This window comes from Eubalaena glacialis, chromosome 1, assembly GCF_028564815.1.
Source record: "Eubalaena glacialis isolate mEubGla1 chromosome 1, mEubGla1.1.hap2.+ XY, whole genome shotgun sequence".
Lineage (NCBI taxonomy): Eukaryota > Metazoa > Chordata > Mammalia > Artiodactyla > Balaenidae > Eubalaena > Eubalaena glacialis.
Genome location: NC_083716.1, coordinates 158,470,911 through 158,494,346, shown reverse-complemented (window position 1 = coordinate 158,494,346; position 23,436 = coordinate 158,470,911). Strand labels below are relative to the sequence as shown.

The 23,436-nt window shown below is 44.0% G+C and overlaps 1 protein-coding gene across 2 annotated transcripts in view; it reads right to left on the bottom strand.

The window, feature by feature from the left end:
* KIF5C (kinesin family member 5C) overlaps positions 1 to 22,883 on the bottom strand; it is a 162,119-nt gene extending 139,236 nt beyond the window's left edge. For both annotated transcript variants that reach the window (XM_061199905.1, XM_061199916.1), the window contains exon 1: positions 22,758 to 22,883. In XM_061199905.1, the coding sequence (XP_061055888.1) occupies positions 22,758 to 22,883 (126 nt within the window). The remainder of the gene's footprint in view (positions 1 to 22,757) is intronic.
* Between the last annotated feature and the right edge of the window lie 553 nt (positions 22,884 to 23,436).

Below are 23,436 nucleotides of genomic sequence, written 5' to 3'. Positions count from 1 at the left end.
GCTGTTAATTTTTAGCTTCTCAAGTTCCTGTTGTCTTTTCTCCTGGCCATATGCACGCACCTGGAGTCCCAGACAGTTCCAGCAAGGCAAGATAACAAATGATGCTAAGAGATTCACCTCCTTATTCTCTCTTCCAGGGCACTCTCAATCCCTTACCAAAATATTTGTCCAGGATTCTCCTTTGTCATCAACTAAAACAGGAGAGTCGTCAGTATCATGATGCTCCCAAAGGGAAGAAGTCTATAAAAATGGTCTGACTGCTGCAGAAGACTTTTTCTTATGCAGTCATCGACCCCATTATGACAGCAGCATCTGGCTTTCAGGGAAGTCACTTCCAATGCTCAGGGTTCAAAGTCCAATCATGCACCCCATCGGGGAAGCTGGCATGCCTCTTACTTGGCCCCTCTACTCTCTTGTTTGGAGGCTCAGCTCAGCACAGTTTTCATGCTCACATAAGTCACTCTCTGGGAGGGCTCCCCAAGAGCTCTCCTCTGGGGAACCTTAGCCGTTTCATTAGGAAAAAGCCAGGAAACCCACCATGGGCTATAACCTCTAGAGGAAATGCTTGAGTTTTATCATCTCTGAACCCCCTGCGGGGTGTGACAGAGCCGTAGTGTGTACCACCTGTACAGACTAAACTGTGTCCCCACAAAATTTGTATGTTGAAGCACTAATGTCCAATGTGACTGTGTTTGGAGACAGGGCCTTTAAGGAGGTAATTAAGGTTAAGTGAGGTCATAAGGGTGGGACCCTAATCCAATAGGACTGGTGTCCACATAAGAAGAAGAGAGACAACAGAGATCTCTCTCTTTCCGTACACACACAGGGAAGAGGCCATGTGAGGACACAGTGAGAAGGTGTCACCTTCACCAGGAAGATAGATCTCACCAGAAACCAACTCTGCTGGCACCTTGATCTTGGACTTCCAGCCTCCAGACTGTGATAAAATAAATTTCTGTTGTTTAAACCACCCAAACTGTGGTATTATACGATGGCAGTGCAAGCAGACTATTATCACCTAGACTGAACTGGCTTTGAACAGGCTATGTTTTCCTACCATCAGAATTCATGGTGACTTTAAGTAGCTATCTTGAAACATAAATGTTAAGAGAAAAAAGCAAGTCACAGAAAAATATACACAGTAGTAAATATTTTACACATAGAAGGCCAAGCAAAGGTAAATAATATATCATTTAGGGCTTTAAAAAATGTTTGCCATAAAACCATAAAGAATATTATGGAGGTGATAAAAGCAAAATTCAGGAGAGTGGTTGTTTCTGGGATGAGGGGATAACAGCTGGGACCTAGGGAGAGTCACACATTGGTAACATGCTATTAAGTACATAGTGACCTCATGGGTGTTAACTTTATTTGAATGTCTCCTAGTTTATTTTTGTTATTTTTTATACATATTAAATATTTTACAATTGAATTTATAAAAGTAAGATGTTGGAATAATATAACACCCATCATTTAACAGTAGTTATCTGGAGAGGGGGAATAGGGGGCATTTCTACCTTGCAAATTTTACCTCCCTGAATCTCTTCAATTGTCCTGAAATATTTATATTATATTTATATTTGGAATAAAAAGTCAAGAAAATTAAAAGAAGTAAAAAGGAACTACTGAACACTTGTAATTACTTTCATAGTTTCTTTAATCTTCCCTCCCCCGCTTCCATTTTCCCGAATAATAAGCTAGGATGAACAACTGACCATCTTTAAGAAAAATGCCTTGGTTGATCTCAAGTAATTCTGATCCCCAGACCATATGGCTCATATTGATTTATTAAATACATTACACACACACTTACTTGAAAGGTAAGCTTCAGCTGGAATTAACCCATACTCTTTTGAAATGAAAATAATAGCTATGGGGTTATAATAATAATTCAATCACTCTGTAGCCTGGTTATTAGGAAAATGCCAGGAAACAGACATCCAAGGAAGGAAGTCTCATTTCTTTTCCTTTCAAGCCAATTTAGGTAAATTACAGACATTTCCCTTTCAGAGCTGAGGACTATCGATAGAATTTTAAGTACGGCTCATTTATATTAATGTCTTCAATTTACAATTTCTTGGACCCTTCTTTCTTTATGATGTTAGTTTTCAGTTCATATTAAAATAATTTTGTAAGACTAGTTAAGTCGCAAGTCAAGAAAAGAGTGTTTTGTGTGTGGCTTCTACGTTTTAGAAGAAGAGGAAATCATTTGAAAGCAAATCATTTTCTGTACTTAATGAATCTCTAATTTCTTTCCTTTTTGGCTCTGCCAACTGAATAGATGAATAGAACATAAAGGAGTTTGGATATTCAATACAAAACAATTTTTTCCTTTGGAAAATGGAACCACTTTGCAAAATTTGCCCCAACCTTAAAGGCGTTTCATGCTCAATAAACCTTGAGTACTGTTCAATCACTTATCAGTCTCATTGCCATTACTTGTGTGTGTGTGCATCTGTCTGTCTATCTCTCTTACTAGACAGTGAGTTGGTTGCGGGTGGGATGAATGGATCGTGCACCCTAAGGAATGCCTGTTCTCAGTTTGGCCCAATTATGGTGAATTCCACACAAGAAACATGTGGGCATGTTCAGTCCTCACGTAGGACTGACAGAGAGAGGAAGAGAGGAAGAGAGGTATAATGAAACAAAAAATAATCATAACAATGAGCATTAACACCACAAGAAATACTTTTTCAGTTAGTCATTCATACATCCCATTGTGTATTGCGCACCCATTATGAATCATATGCTGAGAGTATGAAAATAAATCAAACAATGTATATCAATCATACCTCAATAAAACTGTTTTCAAAAAAAAAAAAGAAAGAAAGAAAATTAATCATACAAACCCTAACCTGGAGAGGAGCTCGCATCTAAGTGGGGTAATTTCAAGAAGGGAGAGACTAAGGACAAGAGGAAATGCCTCCTGTGAGTTTCTAGTGTGAGAAAGAAGTTCAGGAGGACAGAAAGATGGGAACGGCACTCCACGAGATGGGAACCTCATCAACAAAGGCCTGAAAGAGTGAAAGCCCAGACTGAGTTTGGCATACAGTGTACAGTTAGGTTTGAGAAAGGCTGAAGGGAACATATTGTGGAGGGTTTTGCTGAATAGCAGGAACAAGTTGAGGAGTTCACATTTATTTTAGTAGGCAAAGGAGAGTCCTTAAATGTTTTGAGCAGAGAATTGACATATTCTGGATGGAACTTCAGAAAGATTTTAGCAACAATATTCAAGAGACTAGACAGAGTGAAGAGCAAGCAGGGGATTGTTTTCCAAGACTATTACAATCCAAGTAAGAAGCAATCAAGGTCTTCAAGACCTGTTCATGACTAAAAACAAAACAAAACAAACTAGGAATAGGTGGTACTTCCTTACCTTGATAATGGACATCTACTAAAAACGTACATCAAACATTGCTTTAAGATCAAGACCGAGACGAGGATTCCTGTTATTATTGTTTTTATTTCAGACTGTCCAGGAGGTCCTATCCAATGCAGTAAGACAAGAAAAAAGAACTTAAAAGTATATGTTTTGGAAAGAAGGAAACAAAACTGACATTATTTGAAGATGACAAAGAATTATCTTCATGATATATCTTTTTAAATTTAATGACAATTTTTAAAAGAGAGTTTAGTAATATGGTTGAACACAGATGGACTTAGAAATCCAAGAAGCAGTCACCAATCTCCCCACTTTTAAGACACAGAAGAGAAGGGTGAACACATGTTTTTATAAGAAAAACATCATAATTCTTTTCTCTGTGGACAGATCCATGTAGATTAATAGCAGACTGAAACATTCAGAAGTCTAGCTTACAAGGCTTCCTAAGAAATATACCACACCCTGAGAACAGTGGCACTGTATTCTATGGAATGCCCTAAACAGCCTTTCAGATGGAAATCACAGCAATAACAGAGAAGCTGATTCTGACCATCATACATAATTTGATATCAATGCAAAGACAAGAAAGAGAGAGAAAAAAAATCCTGCATTTTCAAGGGTAGCCCTAGTTTACAGCTACCTTCTCCTACAGCAGTCCCAAACTTATGCCTCAGCACAGAAACACCAAGTTAAACAAAGCTAAGCGTGCTGATTTATGGCAGGATTGCTTGAGGGGGCTAGGGGGCTCGGATCTCCAAGAGGCAGAGAATGTGGGTAACTCTTCCTACATTTAATTGATATCAAACCCTTTTATCTGGGAATAACTCAAGGAACTAGTGACCTAGAGAAACTCGAATTTAGAAAATGCTGTGCACCCAAACATTCTCAATTCCTGGTATGAACCAAAATAGCAAAATCAACATAGCAAACAGTTTAAAGCAAGGACTCTGAGGCCAGCGTGCCTGGGTTTGAATCTCAGATCCACAACTTACTCTTGTGTGACCTTAGGCAAGTTACTTAACCTGTGTCCCAAATTTCTAATCTGTGGAAATGGGGAGATGGGTTATGACAATAGTGGCTACCACATAGAGTGGTATTGAGGATTAAAATAAATGGCTGAATAAATGTAAAGCATTTACGTGTTTGTTAAGTCAAGCAGATTTTGTGATATGCTGTCACTACTTTGTTAGAATTACAATATTTCGCAAGCAAGCAGGGAAGAATATAACCTCATTGGTGTAGGAAGAAAATTACTGGTCATCAAACAGGTTCATAAAGGTCTCTGAGAAGAGCAGTAACACACAGATTGTCTGTAGTTCTGCTAATCGAGACACTCTTATCAACTGATATTTATACTGAACACTAGAGTTGTGTTTGGGGTGGGGTGAGGCAAATAGAAAATAAAAAAACAGGCTATTCTTAGCTTTTAAAAGATTGAGGAGTTTTCTCTAAATATGGTTCTCCCAAGCATCCAAGTTGAAAGGCACCTTCTCTCTGACCTCCCACACTCACTTTCCAGAGTAAGCCCCATCTTCTGAAATGCAATTTAGTGCTGAAGAAATTCTGCCAGAATTAAGCCACTTTAGAGGGTTGTTTTCTGTCATCTCTTCCCTTAAAATAAGCAAGATCAACAGACATCAACAGACATGAAACAACTGTTGTACAATGAGGAGCCTTTGACATATACAATATCCCAAATTAGACCATTCTTACCAACAATGCAAAATTCTTCCAGGAAATGTCTAGAGCATCAGAAAAAATTATGTTAAATGTGGCTTAAGTTATGTATACTTTACTGTGTGTCAATTCCTTGAAATTTGGTGATCCACACATGAAAACAACCTTCATCCCCTAACTACTGGGGTTAAACAAGATATATTAATCCTTTTGGATGACAGATCAAGGGACCGTAACTGTTGAACTTCGTCTGGGATAGCTGAGAACGTGCATGTTTTGCATTGTACCACCAGGCATAAAGCTGTGAAGAGCAAACTTCAACAGTGCCTGCCTTCGTGGGAACCTGAAAAGGTTGTTTGAGGCCAAGGGATACATGATTTAAGGAGAAATGTTTTGTGGGTGTGTTTCTGAGCCAGCTACAGGCTAGAGTTACCAGTCAAGCAAACCAAGTTTCAATTCCTCTAGCCCCCTTTCAAGACCCTCTACATCTCATTCCTTCCTGTTTATTCTAATCTGACCACCTTGCTGCTCCTCTGTCCTCAGGCCTCTTAAATGCGGCTTGCAGGCTTCCTCCAGTTCTTGAACACACAGTGATCACACTGAATACCTTTCCTCCCCTGTAAAAATTCTTACCTCATCCTTGCTTTTCTTTTTATCTCCTTCTGTGTTCTTTGAGCTTTATACCATGAGTATGCCTTAATTTATCACTTTTATGAAACCTAAAATTTAATCAGAGTAATAGGTAAGATTTTCACAAATGAAATAGTTTCTTAAGTAAGTGGCATTTGACACGATAATCAAGGCACCCCAAAAAAGTGACTAAACCTATTCAATAGAGAGCAATACTTTGTATTCAAAGTCAATTTTGTAAGAAAAGAAGTGTGTCCTGTCTTCTCTAGTAAGATCAGAGAATAGAGACACCCAGGAAGGGGGCCCACAGCACTCTTTCCCTCTCTTTTTCAGCCTGGCCCGAGTTCCTCTTCATCTTGCTTTTCTTTTTGTTTACCTTACCTGGGTTCTCGTGTCCCAGCGCTGGGTTTGCCAGTGATGCCCACAGGATGATGAGCCTGGTTGGTGGGCTACCCCAGAACTAAAGAGCATGCTGGTGCCTGGATGTATAGAACCACTAAAGCATGAAGTCATGCCTTTTGCGTGGTGCCACCATACCTCCTGGAAGGATGGATTCCTACAAGATGACCCAGGTCATCCAGCAAAATGTATCCCTACGTGAGCTGCTGTTAGGTTAGAGAAGGTCTGAAGTTCATCCAATGCCATAGCATGAATAATTATATCTGTAAGCATGTGCGAAGTGCCTTGAGTTAAACATAAGTGTAAATCACCACCTCCAAACAATTCCTCTGATGAATGTTGGGAGGTAAAGCAACACTTCCAAGTCCTTCCTTCGTCTTTAAAGCCCAGGAGACTCCCCATTCACCAGCCTGACCCCAGAAGTGCCCAATGACAACAATATTCCAAATTAAAACAGATCACTGAATAGTTATACTTTTAGTTTAAAATTCATATAAAATCAGAGGAAATGCCTGGAACAAAACTCAAGGCACATGAATCCCAGACCACTGCTCTATAAATTACCCTCTCAAATGATTATCTCCTTTACCTTAAAAATTAATTCCCGGGCTTCCCTGGTGGCGCAGTGGTTGAGAGTCTGCCTGCTAATGCAGGGGACACGGGTTCGAGCCCTGGTCTGGGAAGATCCCACATGCCACGGAGCAACTAAGCCCATGAGTCACAATTACTGAGCCTGCGCGTCTGGAGCCTGTGCTCCTCAACAAGAGGCCACGATAGTGAGAGGCCCACGCACCGCGATGAAGAGTGGCCCCCGCTTGCCGCAACTGGAGAAAGCCCTCGCACAGAAACGAAGACCGAACACGGCCAAAAATAAATAAATAAATAAATAAATTTAAAAAAAAATTAATTCCCTGCCAAATGGGATACTCATATATCCCCAGAGGCCATAGGGATTGGTAGACCCCTATAGAAAGCAACAGGATAATACTGAATAGGAGCAATTTAAATATTCACAGCATTGGGTCCAGTAAATCGACTTCTGGAGAATGTAATGTCTAGAAATAACTCAGCAAAAGAAAACAGCTCTGTGCATGCATATGATCACTAAAGCATCACCCAGAGCAAGGGGAGACGAGATCTGAATGAGCAAACTGTGATCTATCAGCCCAAAGCACATTTAAGTCATCACTGAAAATTATAACCATGAAGATATTATACAACATGGAAAACCATTTATGGAGTAGGATTTGGTTTTTTCAAAAAAGGCAGAATTGTATATCTGTGGTATACATTTATTTTCCAAAATGTTAAGTGTCAACCAAGAGAGGAAAAAGGAGGATACAAAATAATTAACATGGATGATGTACGGTGGTAAGTTTACGGCTGATTTTGCCGTTGCTGTTCTTTCATGTTACCATCATGTGAATGAGCCTTTCTGCCATTTACAAAGGAGGAAAAATCAATTCTGTGCCAACCCAGACAAACAGGGACATAAGTGCGGGTGGAATAGTTTCCAGCTCCTTCTCCAAAAAGCTGTGTGGCCTTCACCTGCAAGGTGACTTCTCCCCCAGATGCTAGGACAAAGAAGAGGCACCTGTAAGCGACAAAGGCCGCGTTGCCAAGGTTTCCCACAGCAGCGCGGCCTCCCCCTGACGTCCTCCTAATGGGAGCTTTTGTTCCGCTGCGGGGAGAGACCTCATTAGAAGGTGCCTGCGCTAAAGGGGAATGTATTTTCAGGACAACAGGTCTCATCATTCCCAGCATTAGCGACAGAATGGAGACAAGGTAAGCAGCAAATTTGCCATCACCCTGGCACTCCTTGCCTGGAAATTAAAATCCGCCGGCTGGCGAGGTCTACCCAGCACCCAGCGGGGGGTAGGGCGAGGCCCGCGGGCTGGGGTCCCGCCCTGGGGTCCCGCCCCCGGGGAGGCTGCGGCTGGAGCCTGGCGGCAGGACGGCATCGTGCTGTTTTTCCAAGACGAGGCCCCCTGTCACCTTTTGGTGTTCTCAATGTCACCCACGCAAAGGCATCACAAATCCGCATCACAAACCCGCTGCAAATGGCTGGTACTTAATTACAGGATGCGGGGTGGGGATAATTACACAATCCTGGCGGGTGGGGGGAGAGGAGAGCGAGAGGAGAGAGACGCCCAGCTACAGCACACATCCCTACTCGGGTCTTTTTCTCAACCATATTTAAAACAGAAATCTCTAAAGCGGCTATGCAGAACTGCAAAGTAACTGAAGATAAAGAAGCAAATTTTACATTTGCAGAGCAGATTCCTACCCCAGCTTCGAGGTAAGGATCAAACGGTCCCCCTGCCTGAGCTTTCCCTGAACACCACTGGATGTGCTTTCTCTCTCTTTTTAACTCCACCCACGTTGTGCTTCCTCTTCTCTTCGGACACTCATAGCACACTTTTTTTTCCACTTGCTTCCGCCCATTGAATTAATTATATACACGGTTATTGATGGCAGGGATCTTGTCTTACTTATCACAGGAAGTCCACAGTGCTTAGCACTGACCTTAGCATACAATAAGCCCTCAATATGCCAAACTGGAACCAAAATTAATAAATGCAAAACCAATCAGAATGCTAGCATCTAAATGTTAGACCAGCACTGTCATATAGAAATATATTGCCAATAGAAATATAATGCCAGGACTTCCCTGGCGGCCCAGTGGTTAAGACTCCTTGCTTCCAATGCAGGGGGCGGGGTTCGATCCCTCCTCAGGGAGCTAGGATCCCACATGCCGCATGCCACCGCCAAAGAATAAGAAGAAAAAAAAAGATATAAATATATATGTATGTATGTATGTATATACATAATGCCAGACAAAGATGCAAGCCACACATATAACTTTAAATTTTCTAGCAGTCATATTTTTAAAAAGTGAAAAGGAAAGGGGGGAATTTATTTCATCAATGTTATTTAACCCGATACATCCAAAATGTTATCATTTCAACATGTAATGAATACCAAAAGAATTAATTAATAAATTAATATTTTTACATTCCTTTTTTTTTTTTTGGGTGCAGAGCCTTTGAAAGACAGTTTACATTTTACGTCTCCTGCACACCCCAATTTGGACAACCACACTGCAAGTGCTTAATAGTCACATGAGGCTGGTGGCTGCCATTTTGGACAGCATAGTATTACAGTGAAGCTCCAAAAAGTCCACAGTGCAGAAAAACACCTCTTTATAAAGGGAAACATTTTTCATAGTAATAAAGAACTCATTTAAAGTTTTACATTAACCTATATGTTACCTCTTTATATTTGTTTTGAATAGAACGAAGGAAGTGAGTATTAGATAGGTGTACATTTTCCCCTTTACAAACTTGTTTCGATAAATGTCTAGATCAGAAAATATTGTTTAAAATACATCCTCCACAGGGAACTATATTCAATATCCTGTGATAAACCATAATGGAAAAGAATATAAAAAAGAATGTCTGTATATGTATAACTGAATCACTTTGCTCTACAGCAGAAATTAACACAACATTGTAAATCAACTATACTTCAAAAAAAAATATACATCCTCAAGCCAGTCTTTTCCAAGAGGCATATTCATTAAGGAAAATTTAACAACACACATGAGCAAGTGTTACTCTAGGATACAGTACTTCAGGCGGTTTTTTTTCCCCACTTGTTTGAGCAGATAATTAGTGGGTTGTGTTGTTTAGTAATTATTACTGAAGAGCTAAACACTTCTCTTCTAAAGTCTACTTTCACAAATATTAGATAAACAAACTATTAGTAGTTTGAAGACGGTTTCGACGCTATCGTGATGACATTAGTACCAGGGGCCCTGGAATGCCAGAAGCCTCCCCTACCAGTCAGCCCCCTTCTCCCCCTGGGCGGGCGAGTGTGCTCTACACAGGAGCAGGGATACAGCAGGTGTCCAAGCACCACCTGGGTAGGGCACTAGCACCCATTATCCCAATATCAAAATTGGCCAAGGCTTGGGCAAGGAGGCTTGTGTGGTCTTCCTGTTTTCTTCACCTCACCACCCCACCGTCCCACAGCCCAACCAGTTCTGAACCTTAAGACCAGCCCACAGGGGCCCTAATCTGTGGGCCCAGATGAACTTATCCACTCAAGCAATGGATGATGCTGAGATGGAAAAACAGTCAGCCCCTGGGAGCCAGCCCAGGAAGCCAGACCCTGCAGGGGTCAACTTACCACAGAGGCCAGATAGAGGAAGGAACTGACCGCCTTCCAAGGGATCCTGCCCACCAGTAACCAGGACCAATAGACGTTTGGACACTGACCAATCAGATTGGCATTTGTTCCTCTCCATGGAGCAAGAGGTGCCATGAAAGAGGAGCAGAATTCCGTTTCCCCAAGACTATCCCAAGTTTCTGATGTCAGACGGAGCTGTTATTTACCCAGGTTCCCAGAGGAACATCAGTAATCTCTGTGGAGTGAGGTACCAGACCATTCATTCAGTAAAAAACTATGATATAACCTCCTCAGAGAACTGAAGCAGGCTGTTCTTCGTTTCCCCTTGAGAAAAAATGAGACCTGGGAGTGGGAGAGATGGCTCTATGAGAGAGCCTGGGAAGAGTCCCTGAGATTTGCTAATCCAGAATTGTGTAACCAAGCTCTTTAAACAAAATGCTTCTAAAATAACATTATTGATCAGCAGCTCTCACGACCATACTCTGCAGTCAAAGAAGTTAAAGGATCACTCATTTGGGATTTGGTTTTTATTTGTACTTTTTCTCTAACCTCAACTGCCTTCCAAAGTTTCTTTTTTTATGAGAAAATGCATAAAAAGAGAACTACAGACACTGAATTCTCTTCTCACCTTCTCACCTGCATGTTTTCCCTTCAGCTCTGTGGATGTATTTTCCAGTATTCAATTCACATCAAGGATGAGTATGCACTGACTGAAAAGATAATAAATACTAACACACCAAGACACACCTAAAAGAACTGCTCTAAATGTAGTTGGTACCGATTTTATAAGGGTGGGTACTGAGCTTAGAAGACAAATGAGTGACATGTCCTGCTTTCCTGACGTTTATGCAAGCCAACTAAAGCAAGGGGAGATGCAGCAGCAAGGGAAGCTATAAAGCATGTAGCTCTTTAAATAGCTTTTGTGGGTGACACTACAATGCTGGCATTGGTTTATTAAAAAGGATAACTAGGACATTACTACTGCTAAGGGAGATGCGCTGGAAATCTCGATTAGCCCTGATTGCTCTGTGTGTTCTACTGCCACACATGACTCTAAAGCAAAAGCCTCCCTCCCTCTTGTTTCAAGGTTGGTACGTATGAGCATTTCTTTTCCTCCACACTTGTAATCAATAGTACCTAGTATTCTGATTTGAGCAAACCAACTGTAGAAGAGACTTATAAGGCAATGGGAGGAATTGGTCTGGGTATTTGACATTAAGGAATTGTGCACATGTTAGCTGTGATGTTATTGTGGTTTTAAGAGTCCTGATCTTGTAGAGATATCTATTAAAGTTTAGGGATAAAGTAATGTGAGACATGAGATTTCACTTTAAAATAATTGAGTGATTTGGGGAGAAAAGGTTAGGGGTGTACAGAAAAAATAAGATTAGCCCATTTGTTGATGATAGCTAAAACTGGCTGATAGATTCATGGGGGTATATTTTGATATTCTTTCCACTTTGGTGTATGCTTGAAATTTTATATAAGTTTTTTTTAAGAGAACCTAGTAATCAAAGGAAAAGGAAAAAAAAAAAAAAAAAAAGCTCTTTCTAGGGCTTTTTTGGGAGGGCTATTATATCCCTTCTCAACTTACCATTGCCCAGAAGATATCACAGGCCATTCACTGTTAGCTCCAAGAAGAAAGGACACATCCATCCTAGTTTTCTTTAAGACTACAATCTTGACCTCTATCTCTCGCTGTCTCAAGAGACAGATTTAGCTTTTGATCACCTCCAAGAAACAACATCCTTTAGGATATTGAAACTGACAAGAGACAGCCTACAAAATCCTATGGTTTACATTAAAAATCTGAAGACATTGCCGTGTTCTGGATCTATGGGTTAACAGTGCATGACGAAGCACACGCTCTCGGTAAGAATTTAATTTAGCTGAGGTATGAAGGGATGTCTTATGAGACAAATTGGCATCAACCCCATGGAGTCTGCCATGGGGCAAAGAAGTGAGAATATAAAACAGAAGACAATTCACCATCTCTAAATTGCTCCCCCTCAAAAACTGTGGATACCTTAAAATCATCTATATCCTTTTACCCAGCAATCCCAATTCTAGGAACGTATTCTAACAAAAAATTGGGCAAGAGCCCAAAGAGATGCGTACACTGATGTTGATCACATCTTTGTTTATAACTGAAAAATAAAACAGAAAAAAAACCAAATGTCCATCAGTAGAAAATGGTTAAAGTATTAATTACACACATAATGGAATTATATACAACCTTTAAAAATGCTGATGTCTGAGGTATACCGTTAAGTAAAATGCTGGGTTTCAAAACAGATTTTATAAAATCATATCTTCATTTTAAAACAAAGTATGTTTCCTATAGAATAGAAAAGAGCTGGAATAAACAATAAGATGTTAACAATGACGTTTTCTGGTTCATAAAATTAAAAGTGATTTTTACCTTCTCCTTCATGTTTTTCTGCATGGTCTGAGGTTTTTTCAGTGAGCATGTATCAGGACGCCTGAAAAAGCTATTTCTTTTAAGACAACAACAACAAAACCATGAAGATGTCCAAAGCAGGAAAGAAGTTACCAGAGCTAGACAGAGGTCAAAGGTAAAAATCCAAGCAAATAACCCAGGCTCGGACATCTGACAGCCTAGGAGCGTCAGCATTCTTTCACTTCTTTCAAAAGACATCTTGTACCGAGCAACTACTCTATTCCAGCTACTAGGCCAGGACTTGCAGATGGAAACGAATGGCACACACTTCCTGCCCTCCAAGGGGTTTAGTCTAATTGGGGGAAAGGACACTTATACCCAAATAAATGAAATGCAGTAGTGGGGGAGGTCTGACAGGAGTCCTGCGTGGTGCAAGGGGTGCAGGGAAGAAGCATCTAACCTGGCCAGGGTGGCGGCGGGGGGGGGGGGGGGGGAGGAGCTGGTCAAAGAAGCATTCAGAAAAGGCACCATGGGATGAGATTCTAAAGGCGAGTGGATGTCGCCATGCGGGTACACTTTGAGGATGGTCATCCCAGGCGTGTGGGATGTGGGCAGCTGTGGCGGCGAAGGGCAGACATTGAGAAGCCTAATATTTTAGGGGAGCAGAAGCCCAGATGTAACATGCGGTCGGGGGTGAGGTTAGGAAGGTAGGTAGGCCCAGGGGATGGAGGTCTTGAATGCCCCCACTGAAGCATCTGGGTTCCAAATGAGCAAGACTCTCTCCCTTTTTTTTTGGCCGTGCCATGTGGCATGCAGGATCTTAGTTTCCCAACCAGGGACTGAACCCTGCAGTGGAAGCGTGGAGTCTTAACCGCTGGACCACCAGGGAAGTCCCAAGACTCTCTCCTTGATCAAACTTTAGTCAGGCTCCTCTGAGCCCTCTTCTCAACTGGGCCTTGACCTTGGACTTCCGTGTCTGTCCTTGCAGAGTCCAATTTGAGCTAGACTCCTGCTAAGGCAGTTGAGAGAGAATCCCCCCCACCGTCAATATCTAATCACCCTCGATACCGCAATACTTGTATCTTAAGACCTTGATATCTGGCCTGCCTGCAGCAAGAATCCGATTAGGTCAGTTCAGCAAGAATCCCCCTTACCTTTCATGTCCCCTCTCAGTGACTGTCCATCCACCTACCCCCCCACCAACCTGCTCCACTTGTACTTGAAATTGAGCCTGATTTCTCTTCCCTATTGCAGTACTATCGACCCCCTACTACAGTAGTCTTCCTTACTATCTTTACAAGTGTGAGAATAATTTTTTCTTTAACACAATCTGAAGGTACCAGGGCACCTGTGAAGGGTCTAGGGCTTTCCCCTGATTAGTCAGTCTGACAAGTGTGCAGAGAAATAACCAATGTGGGTCTCACAACAGTGTACATTTTCTGAACCAGGCACCGTACTTGGCAATCTACACACATTAGCTCATGTAACTGTCACAAGGTGGAGAGTGTGATTATCCCCATTTCACAAGCCGGGAAACTGAAACAGCGTGGTGTAGCAATTTGTCCAAGTTCATAAAGCTAAGAAGTTGCAGAGCTGGGAAATGATGGTCCTGGGCTGTCTGCCTCACGTCCAGGTTTGGTGCTGGGGATAGTAAGATGAATCTAAAACTCTATTTTCTCCCAAGCTCTGCAATATTTGCAAATAACCACAAACTCAACATCTCTCTTCCTACTAAAAGGAACTTGGTTGATGTGCAGCAAATGGGTTAAGGGAGGAGCTTTCTCAGCCACAAAAATAGGACTCTATGGAAAACCTGAGAGAAATCAGGTGAAATTGGATCTGTCAGGGAGCTTTTTTTTTTTTTTTTTTAACTCAGGAGAAACCATTAGGGAGGATGTAGTTTTGTTCTTGCTTGTGTAACAAGTAGACACGGGTGAGAAACCTGAGGCCGGTACTAAAGGGAACCCAAAGGTGGGGGAGGTTTCCTATTCTGAAGGGAGGAGAAAAGCCAAGGATGCAAAACACTGTCATTAAACAGGGGAGTTAGGCCAGACAAGCACATGTGGAAGCAGAGGGAAATCCCCAGTGATGCCCAAGTTATTTAAGGAAATGCAGAAATTGGCATTTAGGGAGACGATTCCAGGCAGGGAACAGGGGAAGACAGAACTGTCAATCAAGATACACTTACTAGGGGGCTTCCCTGGTGGCGCAGTGGTTGAGAATCTGCCTGCCAGTGCAGGGAACACGGGTTCGAGCCCTGGTCTGGGAAGATCCCACATGCCGCGGAGCAACTGAGCCCGTGAGCCACAACTACTGAGCCTGCGCATCTGGAGCCTGTGCTCCGCAACAAGAGAGGCCGCGACAGTGAGAGCCCCGCGCACCGCGATGAAGAGTGGCCCCCGCTCGCCGCAACTAGAGAGAGCCCTCGCACAGAAACGAAGACCCAACACAGCCAAAAAAATAAATAAATTAAAAAAAAAAAAAAAGATACACTTACTAAGCAACAAGAAAATGACAGTAAAGGGGACAAAGACGTAAAACAACAGCTCTTGCTTCTCAGAAGCTTGCAATTTACATGAGGCGGATATACACGCCCATGCGCGTGCACACACCTATGTGTGATCATTGCAGATAATAGGAACAGCTGATATAGTCTATGAGTAAATGGAACCTGAGCTCTGCCTTCCAATGGTTAGGAATTCCACAGGTAAGAGGAAAAGAGTGGCTATTCCAAGCAGGAGAATGGGGTGAACCAGTTCCTAGGAAATGAGGATGCAAGAAGGGTTTTCAGGAGCTAGCCAGAGTTAAGGGCAGTAATTTTGGGGGGCAAGGCTAATTCTGAAAATGAGGAAAATTAAAAGGGGAATAGGAATCGTGGGAGATAATTAGCATTTATTGAGCATTTTCTCTGTGCTAGACCCTGTTTTGACCACTTCATTTCATTCCAACGACCCTGTGAGATAATTATCTCCACCTTAAATATGACCAAACTGAGGCCCAGGAAAGCTAAGCAACTTGAAAAATGCCCCACAGAGAGCTAGTGAATCCACACTCCGTTCTGTCTGACTCTCCCCGCTGCCTCTACCAACCCCAGTCATTTACGTTGCATTGACTGTGTGCTCACCACCAACATGAGTGGCCTCCAATGACACTTGCCAGATTATAGCTACTCTCCTGTGTTCACTCATTCCAGGGTTTCAGAGGGTAGGTTTGCAGGAAACCACTAAATCATCTAAACATGTAACATCTCATGTAAACATCTCTGAATTTAGGGCACAAGAGAATGAAGGACTGATATATCTTGACACTACTAAACACTACTGTTAGTATTCACTAGACACAGTGACTGAATACATTCTTTAAAAGTCTGGCTTAAAATGTTACCACTTTTAGGTGGGAACACAAAATGGTACAACCACTTTGGAAAACTGGCAATTTCTTAGAGTTAAACATATAGTTACAATATGATCTATTGTAGTAATCCCACTCCTGGGTGTTTACCCAATAAAAAATTTATACTCACACAAGAACCTATATTCAAAGGTTTATAACAGCTTTATTCATAATCATGCCAGATTGGAAACAACACAAATGTCCTTCAACAGGTGAATGGATAAACAAACTGTGACAAACTTGTATAAAGGAATACCACTAAGCAATAAAAAGGAATGAAGTATTGATACACGCAGCAACAACCTAAACCTCAAAGGACCCAAGCTCAAAAAGATACTTAAATTTATGATTCCATTTTTATATATACAATTTGGAAAAGGCAAAAATTATACAGAGGAAGAACAGATAAATGGTTGCCAGGGGTTAAGAGAGGGGAGAAGGTTTGATTACAGATGGGGGGCATGAGGACTTTTTTTTTTTTTTGGAGTGATGAAATTGTTTTGTATCTTGAGTATGGTATGTGGAGGCAGAATAATGGCTCAAAAGATGTCCACACTTATCCCTGGAATCTGTGAATATGTGAAAGTTACAGCATAAAAGGAACTTTGCAGATGGAATTAAGATTGCTAATCAGCTGCCCTTATATCAGGGAGATTATCCCAGATTATCTGGCTGGGCTCACTGTAACCAAGTGGGCCCTGAAAAGTGGAAGAGGGAGGCAGAGGAGTCAGTGAGAGAGACAAGCCATGGAAGAAGAGGCAGGAGAAATTTGAAGCATGAGAGAGAATCAACCCACTGCTGGCTCCTAAGGTAGAGGAAGGGGGCCATGTGGCCAGGACCTGCGAGTGGCCTCTAGAAGCTAAGAACAGCCCAGGCCTACAGCCAGCAAGGGGATGGGGACCTCAGTCCTACAACCACAAGGAACTGAATTCTGCCAACAACCTGAATGAGCAAAGAAATGAATTTTCTCCCAGACCCTCCAGAAAAGAACATGGCCCTGCCAACACCTTGGCCTTGACCTTGTGAGACTCTAAACAGAGAAACCAGCTGACTTGATAGACTTCTGATTGTCGACTGAAAAAAAAAAAGCACAACCTAAAAGCTGAGAAATATGTTTTATTTAGGGCATTTACTGAGGACTATAGCCCAGGATGGCAGCCTCTCAGATAGCTCTGAGGGACTGTTCCAAAGAGGTAAGGGAGGAGCCGGGATATACAGGAGTTTTTGCAGGGGAAAAAAACAAAACAAAACAAAACTATGTAGTGTAACATCAAAAGATTACTGCTAATCACAACAAACAGACATCTCAAGTTAATGATTTTAGTGCTTTTCTAGGTATGGGAAGATGAAAAGAGTGTGGGCTAAGGAAAACATTCCTTTGATATGCATCTTAACTATCTAGGGCCAGTATTCTGTTTTTCTCTGTCCTGAATTCCCCTCAGGGTGCACCATCAATGGCAGGCGACATCCTTTGTCCACATGACCTATGGAAGCTGTGTGATAATAAACTTGTATCATTTTAAGCCTTTAAATTTGTTGTAATTTGTTACAGCAGCAACAGAAAACTAATACAGCATAGCTACACAACTCTATGTATTTTTCACACCCCTACAATAGAACTACACACCAAAAAAAGTGACTTTACTCTGTATAAATTTTAAAGGAAAATATTCTTGCTTTAAAAGACCATTGCTATGGACAAAAAGAAAAGTTCTAGCCATATTTCTTCACATCTTCAGCCCATAATCTCCACAACGATAACTCAGGCTTGGAATTTGGTCTCTGTCCTGGCCCCTGCCTTCCCTGCCCATCCACTGCCCAGAACTAATCTAAGCTCCTACAGCCTGAGGCCACTTTCCACCCGAAGGCCAGCTCAGGGTTTATAGCTAATATTTTGCTTTGGCTTTCAAACAATTCAAAACTTACATTGCCCCAGGGAAAGCACCCATGGTTAACAACACCTGCTTTCCCAGGATTGCAAACAAGAGGAAAGCCCAAAACTGAAGGGTATAAGTCCATTTCAAAGAACCTCACTGAGAACTCTCTAAGACAGAGTTCCATCAATACAGATGCATCAAAACCAATAGGCAGGGCTTCCCTGGTGGCGCAGCGGTTAAGAATCCGCCTGCCAGTGCAGGGCACACAGGTTCGAGCCCTGGTCCGGGAAGGTCCCACATGCCACGGAGCAACTAAGCCCGTGCGCCACAACTACTGAGCCTGCGCTCTGGAGCCCGTGCTGCGCAACAAGAGAAGCCACCGCAATGAAGAGTAGCCCCCGCTCGCCACAACTAGAGAAAGCCTGCCTGCAGCAACAAAGACCCAACGCAGCCAAAAATAAAAAATAAAATAAAAAACAAACAAACAAACAAAAAACCAATAGGCAGAGCTCAAAGTAATGGATGACTCACGCGGATTTTTAGCAGCTAATGGAGGAGTATTCTGAGAAATGCTGTAAATACAATATTTTTCTCTGAAGAATTAACATGGAGTCCCTAGACCCGCCCTCCAATTCTAGCTCACCACGAGTGTCATTAGCGCTCCTAATTTTTAACAAAGCTGGGTACAGTTCTTTCCCAATTTTCTTATAACATTTAAGTGTATTATATGCTCTCTTACCAGGCCTGCTCAAAGGAATAGCACATCTCTTTAAACTTATTTTTTAACTACCCCCGACAGCCTACAGTAAATTAAAAGTCCATGAAATCAGTTAAATACATCAGAGTTAAGATTTCTGGACTCAACAAAGAGATCAATAAATATTTATTAAGTGCCTTCTATGGGCAAGGCCCTGGGAAGTACAAATAAGCAAAACATGGATGGGCCTTGTCTCTACACATGCCTTACAATGTCATTAAACATATGATCAAAATTAATAATAATCTAAGGCAAAAAAATCATGAGATCATATACAAAATAAATGCTACAAGAGTTCATAGTGGGAAGAGACTGTGGCTGGAGCAGTCAGGGAAAGAAAGCTCTGCACAGGATCTGGGGGGGGGGGGGGGGGAAAGCAAGAATGGTAGAGATAATCCCTCCAAGACAGGACATTTCTTAAAAAAGAAAAATCTAGGAACTCCGCCTGCAAAATCTCCCTCTTAGCATACATCTCCACCAGAAATGAACAAGACTTTAAAGGAAATAAAATCACTCCAGTTTCAAAAACAAATAGAATGTCTGGGGTTCTGAATTTGGACTCACAGATAACTGCACAGACATTCATTCTTCACTCATCTCTCTTGGGAGTGAAGGTGACATTTCTGGATGGCTCTGGGCTTCTTTGGTCATCCCCACAATCTCTGTCCCTGCAAGCAAGGAAGGGAAGGCCCACCTAAGGCAGTCTCCACCTGCAACTGAGCCATGTGGGACGGTTCCTACTGGATTGACTTGGGAGCCATTCTACTTGGTGTACAAAGTGTGACACAGGCTGCCAGAACTGTCACTTCCTTTAGTTACATATTATTAATTAGGAATGGGAAGGGTCCTAGCACATGCCAAGCGAAGTCCCAGCACCCTTCAGCATCTGGCAGTCTTCTGTTCTGTACCACACTCACTGAAAGATGTGTAAAACAGTGTTCATAGCAGCTCCATCCATAAGAGCCTCCAAGTGGAAACTATCCAAACAGTTACTACCAAACAGTTACTAGATAAATAAACTGTGGTATATTCATATAATGGGATACTACAGAACAATGAGGATGAACAAACTGCAGCTACACACCACAACATGGATGAATTTGACAAGCGTAACGTTGAGCGCAAGCACGCACACACAGAAGTGAACACACTGTATGGTTTTATGTAGATAAAGCTTAAAAAAAAAACCAAACTAAACTAATCTATGGCATTAGAAGTCAGAATAGTAGTTACCCTGAGGCAGAGGGAGTCAGTGACTGGGAGGGACACTAGGGAGAATTCTGCAGTCCTGAAAATGTCTGTTTCTTAGTCTAAGAGGTGGTTACAAGGGAGTGTTTATTAAAAAAAAATCATCAAGCTGTACACTTATGAAAACACTTTTCTATATGAATGCTTTATTTCAAAGAAAAATTTATCTTAAAGAAAACTGAAAACTCTCTGTTGTATTAAAGGATTATAGTAAGGGACTTCCCTGGTGGCGCAGTGGTTAAGCATTCACCTGCCAATGCAGGGAACACGGGTTCGAACCCTGGTCCGGGAAGATCCCACATGCCACGGGGCAGCTAAGCCCGTGTGCCACAACTACTGAGGCTGCGTGCCACAACTACTGAACGCTGCGCACCTAGAGCCCGTGCTCCGCAACGAGAAGCCACCGCAATGAGAACCCCGCGCACCGCAACGAAGAGTAGCCCCCGCTCGCCACACCTAGAGAAAGCCCGTGTGCAGCAACGAAGACCCAATGCAGCCAAAATTAATAAATAAATAAAAAAATTTAAAAAAAGGATTATAGTAAGATGATCAAAAATGTTAATTTACAGTTGAAGAGCTACATGTGTATTCACATCCACAATCTTTTGTTTAATATACTTCTTTTATACGGTGACTTTGTTTTACTTTATTCACTCAATAACATGAATATGTAGATGGGAATTAAATATATACTCATAGTAGTGTCAAAATTAAAGAAGAATAACTGTAAGATTAAGGATCCCTGCCTTGCACACAGATCAAAGGGATGATTTATTACTCCACTTCATTAGTCCTGGTGTATCACCCTTAGAAGATGGAGGAAGAGGAGGAAGAGGAAGAAGGAAAAGGAGAAGGAGGAGAAGGGGCAGAAGAAGGAGAAGGAGGAAAAAGGGAAGAAACAACTTCAGCTTTTCTTTAAAACCTCTGAAAAAAATAGGGTCATCAGAACATGTTCTAGGGCTGCACAATTATTTGTTAAAAAATTGTTACAAGACAAGGGGCAGGGACTAGATGTCCCCAGTAGCTCCCACTCTATCTAAACCATAGCGTGGCTCAGGAAATAGCAAATCAGACTATAGGCTGACCCTAGCTTAGAGGTGTATCCCAACACCTCTGCCCCATCTGCCCATGTACTGGCCATAGATATGTCACTATCCCATGTCTGCCATTAAGTATAGAATTTTCCTCCTCATCAATAATTGTAGCATACATCTTTTCTTCAATTTAACACTAAGCAGATAGAAAACCCCTCTTTCCTGCCCTCTTAGGTCAGCTCTCAGGGTGAACGACCATCCCCATAGCATTTGGAGGTCACGGTTTTCTGATGACTGTGAAAACTGGGAGGAGAGAAGAGGGCGTCAAGAGGAGCTGCCTTCCTAAGGCAGGTACCAGATGAAGCCCTGAGGCCAGAGCCTTGCCTCTGTTCCCCTGGCGCGCAGAGCGCCTGTCTTCCGGTTCAGCAAGCACCTGCAAGTCCCCCGGTCCCTTACCAGGGACTGCGGCACAACCTTGGCGAAGATGCTGGGACTGCTTGGGCCGGCAAATGTCGGCCTCTGGTGCTTAAGAAAGGCCGGGCTGACTCGGGCAGAGACCCTAAGTAAATTGTCACCTGTCAATCACTTGACCTAAATACACCAGCCACTGGGGGAAATAGGAGGGAGGGGGTTAGTCGGAGCATGCTCAGTAAACGGGATGACATCACTTAATCAATGCTGAGGCCGGGAAGGCTGCATCAGCAGCCTCGAGCAGGCTGCCAGGAACGTGTCAGCGGGATCGGAGGCTCCCATTAACTCGGTCCCTCCCCACGCGACTCGCATACAAAGAAGGCACCATCAGCTACACACGCTGGGGCCAGCGGAGGGGGAAGGGCGGTGGAGCGGGGGGAAGGCTGGCTTATTTCATTTGACATATTCCTTTAAGAACTAAAACCCAATGGTATTCCCTCCCCCCACCAGCAGCCCCGCTGCAGAAATAGAGCCAAGTCTGCGGAGGTGAGGGAAGGGGGGAGGGGTAACGTGGGAAGGGAGACCAAGAGGGAGGGGGACCCCAGCCACACAAAGTAACTTCTTTGGGCACAGAGGCTATTTGGTTGCGCCCCGGACCCCCAGCCCCACAGACGTGGGCGCACAGCCTCCTCTCCACCCAGCGTGAAGCACACCCGAGGGTCTGCGGACACCAGGTGGGGGTCGCCCTATTGCGGAACCGAGGTCCAAGCCAGGGCAGCCTGGGTTGAGAGGAAGCAGGAGGAGACACCAAGGCCACCAGTGTTCCCCCATCCCCCGCCTTCCGCGTGCAGAGCAAGGAGGAACGCCGCGGGGAGCCAATTCTGCACAGCTGTGGGAGCTCCGGGCCGAGGCTAGGATTTTTCCAGTACCTTTTTTCTTTCACCAAGCTCGTGAGAAGAGGCAAAGTGTTCGATAAATTGAACCAACGCCTGGAATCATTTGTGGGTTACACGTGGGCTTGAGGGTAACCTGAACACACTACCCACGCGGTGTGGCCAGGGCGGGGAACAATGGGCCCACTCGGGCCCGCACCCCAATAACAATGGCGGCGCCGAACCCTTCCTCGCCCCCCACCCCGACCCCCGCCGCCTGGGGCCCGCCCCATGGTCCCCAGTCGACCCTCCACCGGCCCAGGGGGGAACTACGGGGCGGGGGGAGGGGATTTCTCTTCAAGTCCACCCTAGAGGGCAGCCCCGAGGGGATGTCCGAAGGGGTAGCCCGAGCATCTCTGCCTGATCTGGGGCGTCGGGGCTGCGGCGCGAAGCAGCAGGGGAGGCCAGACGTCCCAGCCACTTACCCCGATCACCACGGTCTCATCGCCTTTAAATTTGGGGATGAATTTGTCCCCGCGGAGGATCTCAGCTTCGTTGAGTGGCCGGAACCGGCACATCACTTTGATGCTGCATTCGGCTGGATCCGCCATCTCTGCCGGCGGCAGGGAAGGGGCGCGGGGATGGGCGGGGGGCCGGGGTTCCGCACAACTAGGGAGGTGGTCGAGAACCGCACCGCCCGCAACGAGGCCGCCTCCCGCAGCCTCCGACGAAGCTTCTCAGCAGGTCATCGCGAACTCGGCGGGCTGGGCAGCTCTGGCCGCTCCGAGACCTGGTAGGTGGGCAGTCTATCAACCTTTGGCCCGTCCGGCTGCACACCTGCCTTCCCTGGCCCTGCCCTGGCCCTGCGCTGCGTCCCGGGCCCACCTGCCCAGGACCACGCGGCGGGCGGACGAGGCGATGCGCAGGGAGCAAGCCTCTCCCGGCTCAGACCTCCCGGGCTCCTGCGAGCTCAGCCATCCTGCATCAGCACCAGCGCGCTCCGGCGCCTCCCCGCCCCGCCCCTTCCCCCGCCCTCCCTCGGTCCGCCCCGGGATGGTGACGTCACTGCGGAGATCCGCCCCGCCCCCGCCAAGGCGCCAAGAGCGAAGCGTCCTGGGACTTGTAGTCGTTGCACCTGCGGGCGGAAGGACAAGGATGCTTGGA